The 18,754-nt window shown below is 40.8% G+C and overlaps 1 protein-coding gene across 3 annotated transcripts in view; it reads right to left on the bottom strand.

Moving 5' to 3' along the window:
* The window catches only part of SLC25A13 (solute carrier family 25 member 13), a 205,760-nt gene that overhangs the window by 147,232 nt on the left and 39,774 nt on the right, over positions 1-18,754 (bottom strand). For 2 of the 3 annotated variants that reach the window (XM_007450665.1, XM_007450664.1), the window contains exon 3: positions 13,781-13,923. In XM_007450665.1, the coding sequence (XP_007450727.1) occupies positions 13,781-13,923 (143 nt within the window). Of the gene's footprint in view, positions 1-13,780; positions 13,924-14,218; positions 14,288-18,754 lie in introns of those variants that run through there. The other variant, XM_007450666.1, reaches the window with a different exon arrangement.

Genomic DNA, 18,754 nt, shown 5'->3' on the forward strand with positions numbered 1-18,754 from the left:
ATATATATATATATATATACACACACACATATATATGTATGTATAACTGAATTGCTTTGCTGTACACTTCAAACACAAAATTAACTAACTATACCTCAATTTTTAAAATATACCAAATGCATAAAAGCCCTTTGAGTTCATAGTACTCAATATAAAAAAAGGCCCCCATTCCCACAAAAAAAAAAAACACACACAACTCTTTGAACCTTCAGAAGTTATTACAACATCAACTCCTGATGCTGAAAATTGGCTCAGATGAAGTAATTTGGTTGACTCCCATTTCTAACCCAGACCTCTCCCCTAAAATTCATCCAGATCCCAACATCTATGTCTCTGTCCCCAATTACATGTTTTAATAGGCATCTGAATATTACCATGTCCTAAAGAATGCTTAGTTTTGCTTCCAAACCTATTCCTCCCTCAGAATCCCCTCAGTCACTTAGTTTGCTCTTTCCTATATCTCATATCCAATCTATCAAGAAAATCCCAAATCCAATCACTTTTATCATCTCCACAACTAGCCCTCTAGTCCTACTATCTTTTTTCTTTCTTCCACTCTTGCCCACTTCATTCTATTCTTTGCAAATCAGCTAGGGAGATCCTTTCAAACTGTTATTCTGATCATGTCAGTTCAGTGCTCAAAACTCTCTGGTGACTTCTACCTACACTTGAAATAAAATACTACAGTACCTTTATAATCTGGCTCCTGGTTACCTTTCTGACTTCTTCCACTTTCCTGCACATTACCAGCCTCTAATCATACTGGTTCCCTTGCTTCATCTCAAAGATATCAAGCACACTTGGGCTTCTCTGGTGGCACAGTGGTTGAGAGTCCGCCTGCCGATGCAGAGGATGCGGGTTCGTGCTCCGGTCTGGGAAGATCCCACATGCCTTGGAGCGGCTGGGCCCGTGAGCCATGGCCGCTGAGCCTGCGCATCCGGAGCCTGTGCTCCGCAACGGGAGAGGCCACAACATTGAGAGGCCCGCGTACCACAAAAACAAAGAGGTCTTCCTGACCACCCTATCGACTGTAGTACCCCAGAGCGCATGGCCACTCACCATCTCCTTCCCTTGCGCAAACAGACAGAGCCACCTGCCTCTCTATCACATATGGCTATTGGTTTACACTGTCTATTTGCTATATAAGAGTGCAACGTTTATCTGTTTTGTTTAGAACAGTGCCTGGCACATAGCTGGTGTCAATAAATATTTGTTAAATGAATTAATAAATCTGAAATTGACATACTTTTAATGTATCAAGGTTCTCTCAAGTATAGAACACAAGGCCACACTATCATATATCCTTTATTACAGAGACTATAATAAATAATATAAATAAATAATATAATAAAGTTTCTCTAGAATTTCTATGAAAGTTAAACAGTTATCTTCTTTCACCTCTTATTTTTCCAGACTGAAGATCCCCAAATCTCTACATCAGATTGCTATGGAAGCTTTACCCTCCAAAACCTTCATTAAAGTCTGAGAATCTCACTCTGTTTATTAGGAAGTGACTCATTGACAATTATGCCACAATCAAAGGGAAAGTTAATAGGCACTATCTCCTCACATTTCACTTCAGGAATTCCTCACAGCTTAAGGCAAGACTTTTAATTTAAGCAACTGCCACATCCTGTGCCAATGACACTGACATCTGTAGAGAAATATGTTTGCAAGTAGCCAGGAAACAGAGCTTACATTTGATTTCCTTTCCTTTAAAATCTTAGATTTGAATTTTAAACACCTATGGTACAGGTAAAGCAAAACCAGACAACCAAACAAGGCAAGGGGGAGGGAAGGAACAGTATTTGCTCTTCAAACATTTTCTGAGCATCCTGACATGCTAGGAAGAAGGGTTGGTATTTTCAGTTGGCCCAATAAAGGTGAGCCTTCTGAGAATACGGTGTGCAATGGTACTTTCAAGGTTCAGTCTGTGAGAATTAAAAGAGGAAGAGTATACCAAAAAGTATTCCTGGCCTAAAAAATAAAAATGTGAGGAATGTGAGGACAGTTTTCCCTAAGTTTGTGGGTGTGGATGATAGCTGGGATAGCTCTCATGAAGGTTTTAGGTCCACCTTAAGTTGGTCAAATAATCAGTCTTAGGGACTAAGAATTTTGCAAAGGGCATCACAGCTTCTAAGCAAAGACATATGCAAAGTTCTCATTCAAAGCTCCATTTTTTTTTTTTCTTTTTTTGTGGTACGCGGGCCTCTCACTGCTGTGGCCTATCCCATTGCGGAGCACAGGCTCCAGACGCGCAGGCTCAGCGGCCATGGCTCACGGGCCCAGCCGCTCCGCGGCCTGTGGGATCTTCCAAGGACCGGGGCACGAACCTGTGTCCCCTGCATCGGCAGGCGGACTCTCAACCACTGCGCCACCAGGGAAGCCCCAAAGCTCCATTTTTAATATTCTTCTCTAAACACACAAAGTTCCAGAGCCGACTGGGCACAAACCAAAGAGAACTGGGTCCAAATTCTAGTTCCAGCACTAGATATATGACTTCAAGAAAATTATTTAAACTTTATGATTCTGCACCTCTCTCTGTAAGGTTAGGGTTGGCAGAGGTAAAAGTACCAATTTTAAGGATTTTTTATGAGGATTAAATAAGAGAAAGGGTGGAAATTGTTAGCACCAGATCTGGAACCCTATATGTGCTTGGTAACTCTTTGCTTCTTTCATCCTTTAATCCAACCATCTAGGATAAAAACATCAGCAGAGCTCTAATCCCACAGAATATTTTTGCTTTAAAAATTCTTCAAGTAATAAGATTGCCCCTCCCCAAGCTTCCTTGCCTCTCTGCAAAGATCCCTATCTCCCAGCAGGCACAATCTGGAGTTCATCAAGACTAATCTCATTGTGCCCTTTATCCTGTACATGTTAACAGCAGCCCACCAGCAGCCCCAGATTCCCAGCTTACCCTTTAACACCCACATCTCATCCCCACAGGGGCTCTGTACTTTCCCTATTCTGTCACCCACCATCTCCCAGAAAACCCTCCCCACTGTGCCCTCTAGAATTCACAGCACATGGTGAGCAATATCTCATCCTCAATCCCATCTCTAAAGGGAATTCCTTTCAGAGGAGTCCTCTAAATATCCCTTCACCTGTTTGCTGTAACCAACACCTGGCTCTTCCTTGAGGCCCATGCTTCTGAAGCAGCAAGGGGCTTTCCTCTGCAGTCCTGGGTTGCATCAAGCTTATAAGCAGGGGAGGTGTACTCCTTCCTTCCCATTGCCTCTCCCAGACCATCCCCCAATCCTTCCTTCCTAACCCCCAGTTTAAATACTCCCACCATATAACTAGCACTCAGCACCCTGACTTGTTTCTATCACCTAATAACTCCAGATTCACACCTCCTCCCCAACATGTTTTAACTCCTGGTTCAGTGACATGCTCTCCAACCCTACTCCTACCTTAATTTTCAATATTTTCAATAATTTCAAACACCCAGGCCTCCCAATTACTTGAACTTTCCTCTTCCAATGATCTTTTCTCCATCCATTCTCGGTCACTCAGTCCCACGGTCAGACTCTAGACTTCTGCCATCACCAGTAACTGCAATACCTCCTTATTCTCAATTTCATGCATCTCACTTTTTGCCCACTACCTTCTAGCCTTCCTGCTCACTCCCTTCTATACCCCAACTTCAACAATCTTCAATCTCACTGAAATCAACAATTCACTGAGCCTACCACCTTCTCACTGCCTGCTATTCCGATGTCCTTTCTTTGCCCCTTATCCAGATTAAATCTATAGTCAATCATTGTAATTGCTCCCCTGTATGCCCTTACCTACTCTGGGTTAATCAATGGCCAAGCCCCCAACCTCGGTCATAGCCAACACTTCCTGCTCCATAACAGTAGGTAAGCAGCTGGCCTCGGTAGCTAGAAAACAAACAGCCACACTAACTGGTCTCACTTTGAATTTCATGACCACAGGCCCTCAGGTGGGACCTCAAGTGGGCCCAACCCAGCAGCCATGCTGTGTTCCTTTATCCATTCACTTCTAAATGAATATTTAGTATATTCTCCTCTCTCCTCAAACTGCCAATACCTCACCTGCATCCTCCGTCTCATCTATCTCCCAGAGAAAAACCAAGGAGATCAGAAGAAAACTTCCCCCAAATCCCACCACCACATCTATACAACACCTCTGCCCCATATAGTACCTTATCTTCCATTTTTCTAGCTCAGTATTTTTCAAACTTTCAAGTCTCAGGACCCCTTTACGTGCTTATGAACTATTGAGGATCCCAAATGGCTTTTATTTATGTGAGTTGTACCTAGCGTATTTACTGTGTGAGAAATTAAAACTGATAAATTCTTAAAATATTAATTCATTAAAAAGTGAATAAGCCTACTATATGGCAATATAAATAACATATATATATGAAAAATAACTATTTTCTACAACAAAAAAATGTAGTGAGAAAAAAGCAGTATCATGTCTTTGCAAATCTCTTAAATATCGGACTTCATGGAAGACAGCTGCATTCAATCTGCTGTAATATGTTTTTCTGGTTGAAGGATATGAAGGATTTCAGCCTCATACAGATTCACAGTTAGAAAAGGAAGGAGCCTTTTAATAGCCTTTTTAGATACTTGTGGATATTCTATGATACAATGCCAAATCCCAACAAGGGATAGTTTCTTAAAGATTAGCTGTAATGTGGAATCTGAAACTGTATCAATGAACTTTTCCCATCTTGTTACATTAAAATCCATGGGTCTATCTTGCACTTTGAATAGACCTTTGACTCATACATGATTCTCTAACACCATGTACTGGTCAGCTGGAAAAGATGTTTCCCTAAGTTATGCAGATATTCCAAACGTTGGCACATTGCATTATACTATATTAAAAAACCACATTATTACTATCACCACTAATTACATCAGAAAAGGCTTTAAGTATCAGAAGGCTGTCACGTGAAAATTTTAATTCTCTCAAAAAGTGTGTTCCATTTAAAAAATGACTAGCTCAGCGAGCACCTGAGTTGCTTTTCCTCTGACAACCATCACAGGACAGTAACCAGCAGTCTTTGTGGATGCTTCCCATTTAGTCACTCAGAATTAGTAAGTGACATGTATTCAAGGGTGAGATTTAATAAAAAAAATCAGTAATTTTTACTTCTTCAAGGACACTCTGAAACAGAATTGGCATCATCGTTACTACCATGATTGTGAACACGTGCGAGTGAAGCGTACGATGACCACTCATACTGCTGGGCTTGGGGTCACTGCTGAATCGGTGCTAACCAGCAGTTCTATAAACCGTGGCTTTTAAGACCATCAGTTCAAATACAACAGGACAAAAAAAGGCAGATGATGTCTTAGTATTTTTATGTAAACAGTTTGGACCCCATGGACTCCTCAGAAAGGTCTCCGAGACCCCCGGGGGTCTACTGACCACACTCTGAGAGCAGCTGTTCTAGATGAACTTTCCATGTTACGACAAGAGGCCACCTCCCTCTCAGAATGTATCAGAATTTCCTCCTTTTCTCTCCTACAGTGTCAATTCTCCACTCTCTGTAGTCATTCCCATCAGCATGCATTACACTGCCCTCTACCTATTTTAAAAACACCCTCCCTTTCACCTCCCTTCCACCTCCAGCTATGGCCCATTTCTCACCTTCCCTTGAAAGCAAAAGTCTCCAAATGAGGGCCTGGTTTGGTAAGTAGGTAGAAGGGGGAAGAGAAGGAGGGCTATCCCTACATATGAATGAGGAGTGAAATCAGCACCTACTCACTAATCAATGCTTTCTGGAATTAAGAAGAAAAATAAACCCAGGCACCTGACACTCCTAAAGGTTTTCTAATATACCAGCGACATAATACAAACCTTTTTAAGAATTCTTTTTAATTTACTCTGCACAGACAGCGTCTAGCCACCACATTGCATGCAACCCCCCTATGATTTCAGACATCAAATATTAACACAAAGTGAGTAATGCAAAAAGAAAGGGGGTTAATCAGACACTTTGAGAGAAAGAAAAAAATGACACTGATTCAAGAGAGCTGCTAATGAGGCTTTTTGTTTTGGTAGATTAATTTGGGAGTCTGATGACTAAGAAGAAAATTTAAGCTTCTCAGGTGACTGCTGTTGATGAGTACCAATTTTTTTAATTAAAGAAATGCCTTTGCTTAATTCTACAGTTTATGAATTTCAGGTGTTTATCTGAAATCTGTGTCCACCCCAGTAGTGTAGAAAACTTTCCTCATTAGCAAACTGAAAGGCCTCCTCTTATTGATTCTGGATTGTATTTGACAGATGATGAGCATTTCAGACTGTCAACTGCTGATGTTTAAATACATTACCCTAATACTCTTTAAGCATTGCCAATTGTAAACCTCATTAACTCCCAGCATGTGGCCAAGGCCTGGATTTCATTGCGACAGCCTCGCAAAGTGCAAACAGGTATATAAAAATGCTTTTATCATCAACAACATTATTATATCCTCCTTCACCTTGTGAAGTATTTAAAGGAGCTTTTTTTTTCCTTCTCAGAAGGATAAATAGCGAACATAGGAAAGGCAGAGAACACACTTAATATAGCCACACATTTTAAAACCTGAGATTTTTAAAAATCTTTTCTTCTTTGACACCCTTATTCCTCATGCCTCAAAATGGGAATTGTCCCAGGATTGATTCTCTGTACTCTGAAGAGAAAAGACTTATTTGTGGATGACGATTACATTATCATTTTGATTCAATGAGGAATAGGGGCTGACAAGGTGTTAAGTTGAATGCGTCAGCTTGTCACTAAGAAATCAGGATTTCACTTTTGTGTATGATTGAAATTTTTCATAATTAAAATGTCCGAGAAAAAGAACAAAGAAATCAGGATTTCTGAAATTCCCTTTTTCAAAAGAAGAACCAACTTTTGTTTTTGCGTGGAGTGCAGAGATTCCACACTTGAGATGGAAAATAGCAATCCTAGCAAACAAATTAGATACCAGAGCTGCCCAGTGCCCACCCCACACAGACAGGGGTTGGACCTGTAACAGGCAGAGAGCATCCTGAGCCCAAGAGGCCAGGCAGCCAACACCTCCGGCTTATTCAGACCATGCTTAGCCTTCCCAAGTGAGGCCAGGTACTAGTCAAATAGCTTTTGAGCCCCAGCCTCTGTAATGAGACTTCAGTTAATGAACAACAACTAGAAACATGTTGGCCAAGCTCAAAGGGACACACACACACAATTTATTTTTCCCTTGCTCTTAGTAGATAGCTATGTGAACGATGTGTTAAAATTGCAGTTAAAAAAGCTTCATTCCCATTTTAAACAAACACGTAATGACAACCAAACGTAAAAGATATCTCAAAAATTATACAGACAAACCCAACATCTCCCTCCTCCGAGGCTCAGAAAACCCTCCTCACCCAGAAGTCCACCTACAAAAGGCTTCCAGGCCCGGACACCCTCCAGGAACTTCCAAACTGATTAAACTCATCATTAAATCTATTAAAACAGTGGAATGCAGGGAAATCTAAACACAACAGGCTATTAGAAGGGAGAGTGAGGACCGGTGAAATCAAAGAATATTAACAGCGAGGACCACGTTTAACAGAGGCAGAGCATGCCAATCCCCAGACTCACACGATCCTTTGACGGCTCTCCATTGCTCTTACGACAAAGACCCCCCAATCCTTAATATGAAGTACAAGTTCCCACACAGTCTGGCCACGGCCTACCACCAACCCCCGCCCCCCATGCCCTGCACTTTCCATGCTCCAGGCCTGCCAGCCCCTGCATTTCAGAATGTGACTTTGCAGCCACTGTTCCCTCTGTCTACAATGTTGTCCTCTGTCCCCCACCTCTTGTCACCTTCCCAACTCCCATGGCTCAAATGTCACTCAGTGGAAGTCTTTCCTGACCTCCCAGTCAGCATGAAGCCCCCTTTGCTATCTCTCACACCATGTTTCTCCTACATAGCACCCATCACAACATCAGTTCACATTTATTTGTGGTTCTCTGATTAACACCTGTCTGCCCCACTAAATTAGAAGCACCAAGCAGGCAAGCACTCTTTTTCCCACTCAACATGGTATCCTGCACATACAGAACGGTGCCAGGCACAGAGATGAGGTTCTCAAACAGCTGCTGAATGACTGAGTGGACAGGCCTCCACAAGATGCTCCCAGCATGGAAGGCTGACCAAGCCACAACCTCATGTGTCATTAAATTAGCGTCAAGAGGGCTCCAGAAAAACAAGGTCCCTTTGCCAACAAGCCCATAAGTTCATGCAGTGCACAGGTGTTTAACTTCCATGCTAAAGCTCAGCCCAACCCTAAACAGAGCTGAAGCCTTCCGGAAAGGGCCATGCCCGCAAGGAGACAGTCTACAGCAGGGGTCTCTGCCTGGAAAATGCCTGGTTCTAGCCCAAAGCTACTATTGAAAAAAAATGCTCCCTTTCGGTATTAGGCTGGTTGGTCTCTGTCCCCCCAAAATTCTTTGCAACTACACGCCTTCTCATTACCCAAAGAAAATATCTATGTGAGGGTACTCATTTCCTAGGGCTGCTACAATCACTGACCAGAAAGTGGGTGGCTCAGCACAGCAGCAATGCATCCTATCACAGTTCTGGGGACCAGACATCTAAAACCAAGGTGTCAGCAGAGCCACGCTCCGTCCAAAGGGAGATTCTTTCGGGAAGAAGCATTCCTTGCCTCTTCCAGCCAGGTGTTCCCTGGCTCGTGACCCCATCACTCTAATCTCTGCCTCTGTGGTCACAATGCCTCCTGCCCCTGTCAGTGTTGTGTCCTGATCTCTTCATCTCAAGATCCTCAATTTAACCACATCTGCAAAGACACTTTTTCCACAAGGTCGCATTTCCAAATTCCAGGGATTATGATATCTTGGTATCTTCAGGTGGCCATAATTGAGCCTCCCACAATGAGCAACCTAGAATTTGAACTAAAGCTTCCATTTACCAACACTCCTGGGCTTTCATAACACAAGGGGGGCAAAAACCTCTCAGTGCATTTACCTGTTTAGTCAACAAATTGATGCAAAACAGAGGCCAGATATTGGACTAGACACTGGATATAATAAAATATTCAGGACCTGGACCTTGGACTCAAGAAACCACAGCTGGGGGACCAGTACTTAACTAAAAATGAGTATTTCAAGTCACCATGACATCTGGGCCAGCACAGCTGTCATTATTTTTAAATCCTAAAGTTGTCAATTTACAAATAGCTTTTTCAATTTTAATAAAGTTATACACTAAAATCCCTCTGGCCAGTCAAGCTAGGTGATCATACCCCAAAAGAGCCTGACCAGACTGATGGCACGTCCTCCAGCACTTCCTCATTGTTCATTCAGCGTGTGCGGTTGTGCTTTTGTGGGCCACCGTGTGGCTTCTGTCATGTAATTTTTTCAAGGAACAGTAGTTGATTTGGGAGGATGATGTGTGACTTGTGGGAAGGTAAAGGAAGGGGAAATGAGGGCATTCACCATTTTACACTGAGAAAAGATGTATGATTATATCTATTTTTGAAGTAAATACCGTGGAGCTGTGTGTCGGCGTTAGGGAAAATAGCACAGGAACATCTGCATGGGTCTTAAACATTGGTCCTATGCTACTAGCTCGGTCAGAACCGCAGACAAGTTCTTCAATTGCTCAGTCCTTTTGGCAAGAATTATCACAATACATATGGTGAGCTATAAAAATATTTCTACCCTTAGACCCAGGAATCCCTCTCTTAGTTCTTTCCAAGGAAGTAATTAAACAGAAGGGAAAAATGTCATATACATGAAGATATTCACTCCAATAGCATCTATTACAGAAAAGTAGAAATTGAAATAACTCTATAAGGGCATGATTCCATAAAGTATGGTATATTAATCTGATAGAAAATGATGAAGCTATTTAACACTGTTCATATGAACAGCATATGGAAATACGAAAACTGATACAGTCAAAAAGATTATAAAAGAGAATTACAATTAAAATGAATTCAAATTATGAAAAACATTGATACAGGTTAACAAATTATGGAAGATACTAAAAAATTCAAAATATTTGTGGCAAGCTGAGAAGGTTATGGGTGATGGTTTTCCCTTTTCCCTGAGCTATGCACTGCCAATACTGCAAAAAAGAAAAAAAAAAGAAAGAAAGAAAGAAAGAAGAGTTAGTCATAGGGCAAAGGATTGAGACCATTTAAGATTTTCTCTGTCACAGTAAAATGCTAAGAGTTAAGATAATAAAAAATCATAAAGAAAATGTCAAGTTAAAGAGGATTGTGAGATTATGAGAGAAGAGGCAGCTCAGAACAGTGGGAAGGCCTAGGACTAGAGCCAGACAAGCCTGGGCACCTTTTGGTAGCAAATTGCTTGATCCCTCAGTTCTCATCTGGGAAATCAGGAAAAGAAAGCCAACGTTTCAGATTTGTTATAAACTCCTGAAAAAACATACATGTTATGTTACTTTATATATGTTAAATGCATGTTACATTGTTGATGTCTAATGAATTTAAGCCTCTATTTCTGAAGAGTATATGTAAAAAGAAATAGGAAAAGCATGAGTGTTAATGGGGGTGGGATGGAAAGGAAGCAAAGTACATTACAAGATACTACAATTATACAAAATTAATGCATCTAGGAACCAAAATGTTCACGGAAAGAAAGAGGTACAAAATAGAAGAGAAGGAAAACTCCTGTAATGTTAAATTTAAATAGGAAATATCATTATGAACTGTTTAAAAGTATATTTCCCAGCTCTTTCCACTGAAAAGTTACCCTGGTAACAATAAGCCAGTGCCTAGCTCCTTGTTTCCAAGCACCAGTCCCAAACCAAAGGAACCAGGACTTCTTTGAGAAAAGAGTAATTTCCTGGTCAGAAGCAGGACAAATCCAAAGCGAGCCTGGAACATCTTATTTACCAAAAGCAAAGAGTACTCAAAGGCTGAGGGTACAAGCCAGCTTAAAGGGACTCCCACTGACCTCACTGGGACAATCTGAACAACTCAGAGAACACGGTAATAGATTATAATGCACTGAATTTAAAATAAAGAATTCCATGAGTTTATACTGATATAAAAAATTAAGAGAGAAAGAAAAGGGAGTGGAGGGAAGAAAGCTTTTCTTTACCAAAGAATGGTAGACAATAAATAGAGGACAAATAAAGAGTTAGAAAAATCACTACTTTTCAAACATCAATGTAATAACGGATTCATTAAAGGATCACCATGGATGCCAAAACGACTGGGTCAAAGGCTGCTTGGGAAACAGGATACCCATGGTGTCATCAATGCCGGGACGAGGTACCTCCTGAGGAGAAACAATAGGTAGTAGAATCTCTCCTAACCTGCACCCCAAAATCTATCCTGAATCCAAGTCATGAGGAAACAATCAGACAAGTCCAGAATGCAGGACCTTCAACGAAATAACTGGGCCTGGGTTTTAAGTCAATTTCATGAAAGAACAATAAAAGGCAAGGTTCTGTTCTAGATTAAAAGATATACAACAACTAAATGTAACACAAGAACTTTGATTAGATCCTGGATTTAAAAAACAAAAGGCAATGAGCCATTTGAGGTGGGGAGTGAGGGGAGAGATCTGGTACATTTTTAAATAGACTGGATCTTATATATTTCACACCATCGTTAATCCTCCTAAGTATGATAATGGTAAGAAGAATGTTCTTATTCTTAGAAACATTGAAGTATCTTGATGCCTGCAATTTATAGTTAAATGGTCCAGCCAAAAGAGGAAATGTGTGTGCATGTGTAGAAAGTGTATGTGTAAAAAAAAAAAAAAAAAGAAAAAGAAAAAAGGCACACAGGTGTTAAAAATGTTAACAGTCGGGCTTCCCTGGTGGAGCAGTGGTTGAGAGTCCACCTGCCGATGCAGGGGACGCGGGTTCGTGCCCCGGTCCGGGAGGATCCCACATGCCATGGAGTGGCTGGGCCCGTGAGCCATGGCTGCTGAGCCTGCACGTCCAGAGCCTGTGCTCCGCAACGGGAGAGGCCACAACAGTGAGAGGTCCGTGTACCGCAAAAAAAAAAAAAAAAAAAAAAAAAAAAAAAAGTTAACAGTCAATCTACATGAAAAGTATCTATTGGGCATTCACTGAATTCTTTCAATTTCCTGTAGCTTAAAAAATTTAACTATCAAATAAGAAAACAATGATCTTAAACATTGAGTCTGATCATTCATATTGCACATGAGCTTGGTCACACTTCTTCTGAATCTTGTAAGCACAGAGTATGTGGAAGCAACCAAACTTTCGTCAAAAAAAAAAAAATGTTTGCTAGAATAAATCTATGTTCTGTCTAGCTTTAGCCTGAATGGACTACTGTGAAATATACAATATACCTCTGCCTCACCGTGCACCTCCCCAGAGAGGTCCTGTAAGGGAAGGAAGACCTGCTCATACATGCCATTTTCCTATCAAGCAAAGAATCCCACCTTGGGGAGGCAGAAAACAGGAGTAGCCCAAGTAACTGCTACTGGAGCAAACAGAGACAATATAATCCAGCAATCTGCCAGCATATTACGAGATGTATAACTGCCAATTTCCTCCGCACGCTCCTCCCATCTGCAAGACTTTCACTTTAGAGGAGGTTACTTCCATGCATGATGGAACAACAGGTGCATAAGCAAGAAAACGAAGGTGCTGGTAAAACAGAGCATTCGCACTGCAGCACTGGAGTTTACTTTGTTTGCATCTCAAACCCATGCATGTGGGAAAATCAGACACAGGACCGACAGAGAATGTTCAGAGCTAAAGAACACCACCCCAGAATGGCAGGTGGCTTAATCTATCAAAGGGGGTGCTGGCACGTGGCAAGGCCAGATGGCTGGATCTACTACAGTTTATATACAGAAGGCTACTTCTTATATTTCATACTTGGTTATTAGGGGACACTGGCGGTCGTATTACCAATATTTCAGAGCCCAAAATTCTGCACTTAATGGTAAAAGCCAACTGCATTCTTTTTGTTTGTTTGTTTGGTTGGGTTTTTTTTGTTTTGCAGTACGCAGGGCTCTCACTGTTGTGGCCTCTCCTGTCGTGGAGCACAGGATCCGGACGCGCAGGCCCAGCGGCCATGGCTCACGGGCCCAGCTGCTCCGCGGCATGTGGGATCTTCCCAGACCAGGGCAAGAACCCGTGTCCCCTGCATCGGCAGGCGGACTCTCAACCACTGCGCCACCAGGGAAGCCCCAACTGCATTCTTATACAACTTAGGAATGACTCATTTTTAAAAATGTAAACAGAAAAGACTGGTAAGGGAAAAAAATCCAAAGGCATTTTGCAAAGTGTCCTATTTAATTTTAGATGGTCCAGTGTCTCTCTTCCAGCTTGGGCAGAATGCCCTTCTTGGGGATTTGGAATCATTATTCTGTCTGTTAGATTTAGAGCATTTAATCATATGTGACATTTAAAAGTTACTTGAGCAGAGAGAAAGACTGTAGAAAAGTTATGTTCACAGAGCTATGTTTTAAATTTACTCACAATTTTCACAGTGGCCTTCAAAAATACCAATATACTACATACGCTTGAGCACATCTCCACACCATTCAACTACAAGAGTTGTGAAACCATAAAGTTGTTTAAACTATGTCAAGAAATACACATATAGAATCCCCAACTGTGATAAGAACACTGAAGGAAATGTTAAGGGTATTATTTCTAAAATAACGTATTAATTGTAATAGGGAGAGAAAATGCTCTTAAGAGATGGGAAGGTAAACACTGACTTCCTAATCATTAAAGCAACAGAAAGCTGTTTCAAACATAAAACAATTAAACGAGATAATTAAAAATAAACATACCCATCTTTGGTCTGATCCACCACACCACTTAAAAGTTCCACAGTCTTTGGATTAGGCTGGCTTCCTCCAAAAATATTCAAATATCGAATGACGAAGTCATTGGGAGACATGAAAAATTCACCATTTTTTTCAATGTTTGCATACTGTTTAAAAAAAGAGAGAAAATATATTTTGTTCTCAAAAGTATATAACCAATATGTGAAAAAGCGGAGAATATTCAATGGATAAAATATCAGACATGACAATACACTCTTCACAAGAACAGTTATTTCCCATCGCTCCAAATAAAAAGCAAAACCCCATTAAGTTTGCCGAGTTTTATTTTTATACCAGCGGTTCTCAACTGCAGGCAGCTTAGCCTGACTGTCCAGCTTACAAACACCAATGTCCCCAATAGCCAAGCACAATGCACAAGGACTAGCCTTCTCTGTACGTTACCTGACTTTCTTGGGTGGAGTTCTCTAGCTCTGAGCTGCCTCTGTTTTCATGTTTCCTTACAGGGGACATCTGGCAGTGTCTGCTGACAATTTTGATTGTCATAACTTGGGGGGAGGGGCAGAAGCAGAAACTGGCATCTACTTGGTACAGGCCAGGGATGCTGCTAAATATCCACAGTGAACAGGACGACCCTCCACCCCAATAACAGAGTCACCCAGCCAACTGTTGACAGCGCTGAGTTTGAGAAACCCAGGTTTACAGAAATTTAGAAGGACAAATTTTGTCTTGTTCTTTAGCAAGAACATATAGTTTTGTTTTTTTTTAAAAAAAGCAGAATTCTGAAATCATGAATGAAAACAACCCAATTCTTTTTCCCCCTTTCCTGTTTCAAAGGCAATAACGTTGAAAAAAAAAAAAAAGGATAAGCTGGAGAGCAAACTGTTAACAGCATGGCTGCTGTGAGATTTTATGAAAGCAGGTAAGAAATGCTGCTGTGGTTAGTGTCCTCTCCATTCTAGAGCAGAAATGGTTAACAAGAATAAGGTGGTGGGATTTCCCTGGTGGCCCAGTGGATAAGACTCCACACTTCCACTGCAGGGGGCACAGGTTCAATCCCTGGTCAGGGAAGTTCCACGTGCCGCACAGTGTGGCCAAAAAAAAAAGAGAATAAGGTGGCATGTGATGCTTTTTCACAGCATTCCCACAGGTCTTGCCTGCAAGACGTTCCAGTTCACATAAGTGGAAACTGCTCATTTCTGTTCTGTGGAGGACCGGGGGCTGTGGGAAATGCTGAGAAACAACATGGGCATCACACATATCCCTGTGGAGCAGGGGAGGGCCTCTTGATCCTTGGGATCAAACAGTGATTTGGGGGGTAGAGAGATGAGGACCATGAATTACAAGAAGAGAGCTAGTTGGGTGACAGCAGCCAGTGATGGGAGAGCACAGTGAACAGAGGTGCAATGATAGCATCTCTGTTCCCTCTGTAACGGCAGTTAATCCCAGTTAAAACTGTTTTAAAAAGTCACTTGTTGGGGCTTCCTTGGTGGTGCAGTGGTTAAGAATCCGCCTGCCAATGCAGGGGACGGGAGTTCGATCCCTGGTCCGGGAAGACCCCACATGCCGCGGAGCAACTAAGCCCATGTGCCACAGCTACTGAGCCTGTGCTCTAGAGCCCGAGAGCCACAACTACTGAAGCCCACACACCTAGAGCCCATGCTCCACAAGAAGAGAAGCCACCGCAATGAGAAGCCCGCGTTCCACAACTAGAGAAAACCCACACACAGCAACGAAGAACCAATGCAGTCAAAAATAAATAAAAAGAAATTAATTAAAAAAACGTCACTTGTCATTTCTACATTTCAGTCATTCCAATGTGGGATAAGCTCTTGGTTAGATACTCAGTTACGGGCTTTAGAGTCCGTCGGGCCTGGGCTGCAGAGAGCTCTGCCTCTGCCTCTAACCACCTGTAGGGCCTCAGGTAAGTAACTAAAGTTTTCTGGGCCTCTGGCTCCTCACCTGTAAAATGGGGATAACAACACTACCTGCTCTTAAGGTTGATACTAGAAATAAATGAACAATCATGTAACGCACTTAGCACAATGCCCTACACACAACAGGTATTTTATAAATGTTCTAGATTATTGGTTTTCGTTTAACATTTTTTAGCACAGTACAAAAGAAAAGCTCAAAGATGGCCCACTAATCCTACTATTCTTCAGTTAGCAATGAATTTGGCTTTATGCAAACGTAGAAGGATTATACTTTGATTTTCCTGAGGCAAAACAAGACTGAAATATAAAGGAAATGTTACTTCTAATTACAGCAATCCTATGATTTAGAATTATACCTATGTTCGCATATAGTAGTGAATAATTTATTTATTTAAAAACACAGTTTAACTCTTTTCCCATCAGTAGACATTATTAGATTACTGGATTATCTCCAGTTTGGGGTATTTTTTTAAAAAGCTAAGGTAACCAGCTTTGTATGTAACATTTGTCCAAATTCCTGGCAAATTTCAAAGGCTAGACTCCGGGAAGAGAAATTGTTGAGTCAAAGGAGAGCATCTTTAAGGCTCTTGATACTTATTAACACACTGCTCTCCAGAAAGATTGTATCAATTACAGTCTCACCAACAATGTGAGAACATAGCCTTTTCCCCCTTTGTCTATCATACTTGTTGTAAATATTTTTCCAGTTTAATATTTTTATATAATTGAGGCTGTAGATTTTTATCTCCTTTGCAATTTCTTCCATTACTTCTAAGTTTAGAAACTAGTTCTTCCTCATCTCAAGACTAAATATTCACCCACGTTTTCTCTTAGCTTTTCTTGAATAGGTTTATCTTTTACCTTTAAGTTTCAGTACATTATTGGTACTTTGTTTTTCTTTATGGTCTGAAAAAGGATCCTCCACCTTGAGTCTTTTCTACTTACTCTCTTGGTTGTCCTAGGATCATACATCAAATCATTCTCTCTTCCCCCATTTAGGATGTAATGTTTACCACATACTAAATTATCATATGGGAAAGGCTTGGCAAGCAAGTCCATCTTCAGTACCACTTCTGATCAGTTGTCAATGGCTTCCTAAGGTCAAGATGTATTCTGACCAAACTCCATGGGAGAATGCCAGGATGGGCTGACAGCTCCTGTCATCACTGCAGCAGGAAATGTTTCAGGTCTATCCTAGGCATTGACCTGTCTACTCTTGCAAGATTACATGCATCTTAATTGCTATAACTAAAGGGAAAGCTCTGCCAGGACAGGACTTTTTTCCTTTCTCACTGCTATATCCTCAAGTTCCAGACTGTTGCCTGGCAGATAGTGAAACATGTTCAATAAATATCTGCCGAATGAATGTGAACTTACAAAACAGAAATAGAGTCATGGATGTAGAAAACAAACTTATGATTACCAAGGGGGGAACGGGGGCAGGGATAAATTGGGAGACTGGGATTGACATATACACACTACTATATATAAAACAGATAACTAATAAGGACCTACTGTATAGCACAGGGAACTCTACTCAGTACTCTGTAATGACCCACATGGGAAAAGAATCTAAAAGAAGAGTGGATACATGTATATGTATAACTGATTCACTTTGCTGTACACCTGCAACTAACACAACATTGTAAATCAACTATACTCCAATAAGAATAAAACAAAACATTGCATTACTTTTCTCCTGCAAGTCTTATTGGCCATAATCACTCTGATTTTCCCCAAATGATCTTTAGAATCACTGTCAAGCTACCGACCCCTAAAAAAATTCCACCAAAAATGGAAATTAAAACTACAATGCGATACACCACTACTCATACACAAGATAATTAAAAAGAAATAACCAATGTTTGCAAAATGTGAAGCAAATGTAACTGGTGAAGTACTTTAGAAAACTGCTTGGCAATATCTACTATAACTGAACATACACGTAAGAAGAGACCCAGCAATTTCACACCAAAAAACAAAAGCAAAAAAACCCATGCTTTAGCATTTTAATGTCCACAGCAATATTATTTTGATAAGTATGTTGTCATTTTGTTACTTGTTTTCTGGTTGTTTTGTATTATAGTTGTTCTCTGTTCTTTTCTTCTTTTAGTCTTGTCCCTTGCTGTTTGATGATTTTCTTTAGTGATATATTTGTGTTCCCTTCTCTCTAGCTTTTGTGTATCTACTGTAGGTTTTTTGATTTGTGGTTACCATGGAGTTCATATATGTTGACCTATAACTATATCTACTTGTTTTCAACTGATTAAGTCATATAAGTTCAAACACATTCTAAAAGATCTACATTTTCTATTCCTCCCTGCCATTTTGTTTTTGAGGTCATATCTTACATCTTCATGTCTGTCTCTTAACTGTTTATTGTAGTTTAGTTAATTTTACAATTTTTGGCTTCTAGCCTTTTATACTAGCTTATTTAAGTGGCTGATCTACAGCCTTTACCAGTGGGATTTTTCCCTTCCTATAATTTCTTATTGGAGCTTTTTCTTTTTCACTTAAAGGAGACCCTTTAATGCTTCTTGTAAGGTCAGTTTAGTATTGATGAACTCTTTTAGATTTTGATTGCCTGAGCAGCTCTTTATTTCTCCTTCAATTTTGAATGATAATCTTGCTGGGTAGAGTATCCCAGGTTGTAAGTTCTTCCCTTTTGGCACTTTAAATATATCATGCCACTCCCTTCTGGCCTGCAAAGTTTCTGCCGAAAAATCAGCTGACAGCCTTATGGCGGTTCCCTTGAATGTGACTTTTTCTTTTGCTGCGTTTAAAATTCTCTACCTTTACCTTTTGCCATTTTAAGTGTATGTCTTGGTGTGGGTCTCTTTGGGTTCATCTTGTCTGGAACCCTCTGTGCTTCCTGTACCTGGATATCTGGGAAGTTTTTAGCCGTAATTTCATCAAATACCCTTTCTACTCCTTTCTCTTTTCTCCTTCTGGGACCCCTAAAAGGCAAACGTTAGTATACCTGATGTTGTCCCAGAAGTTCCTTAAACTATAAATTGGGCAATTTCCATTACTCTATCTTCCA

Source organism: Lipotes vexillifer, unplaced genomic scaffold, assembly GCF_000442215.2.
Source record: "Lipotes vexillifer unplaced genomic scaffold, Lipotes_vexillifer_v1.1 scaffold172, whole genome shotgun sequence".
Lineage (NCBI taxonomy): Eukaryota > Metazoa > Chordata > Mammalia > Artiodactyla > Lipotidae > Lipotes > Lipotes vexillifer.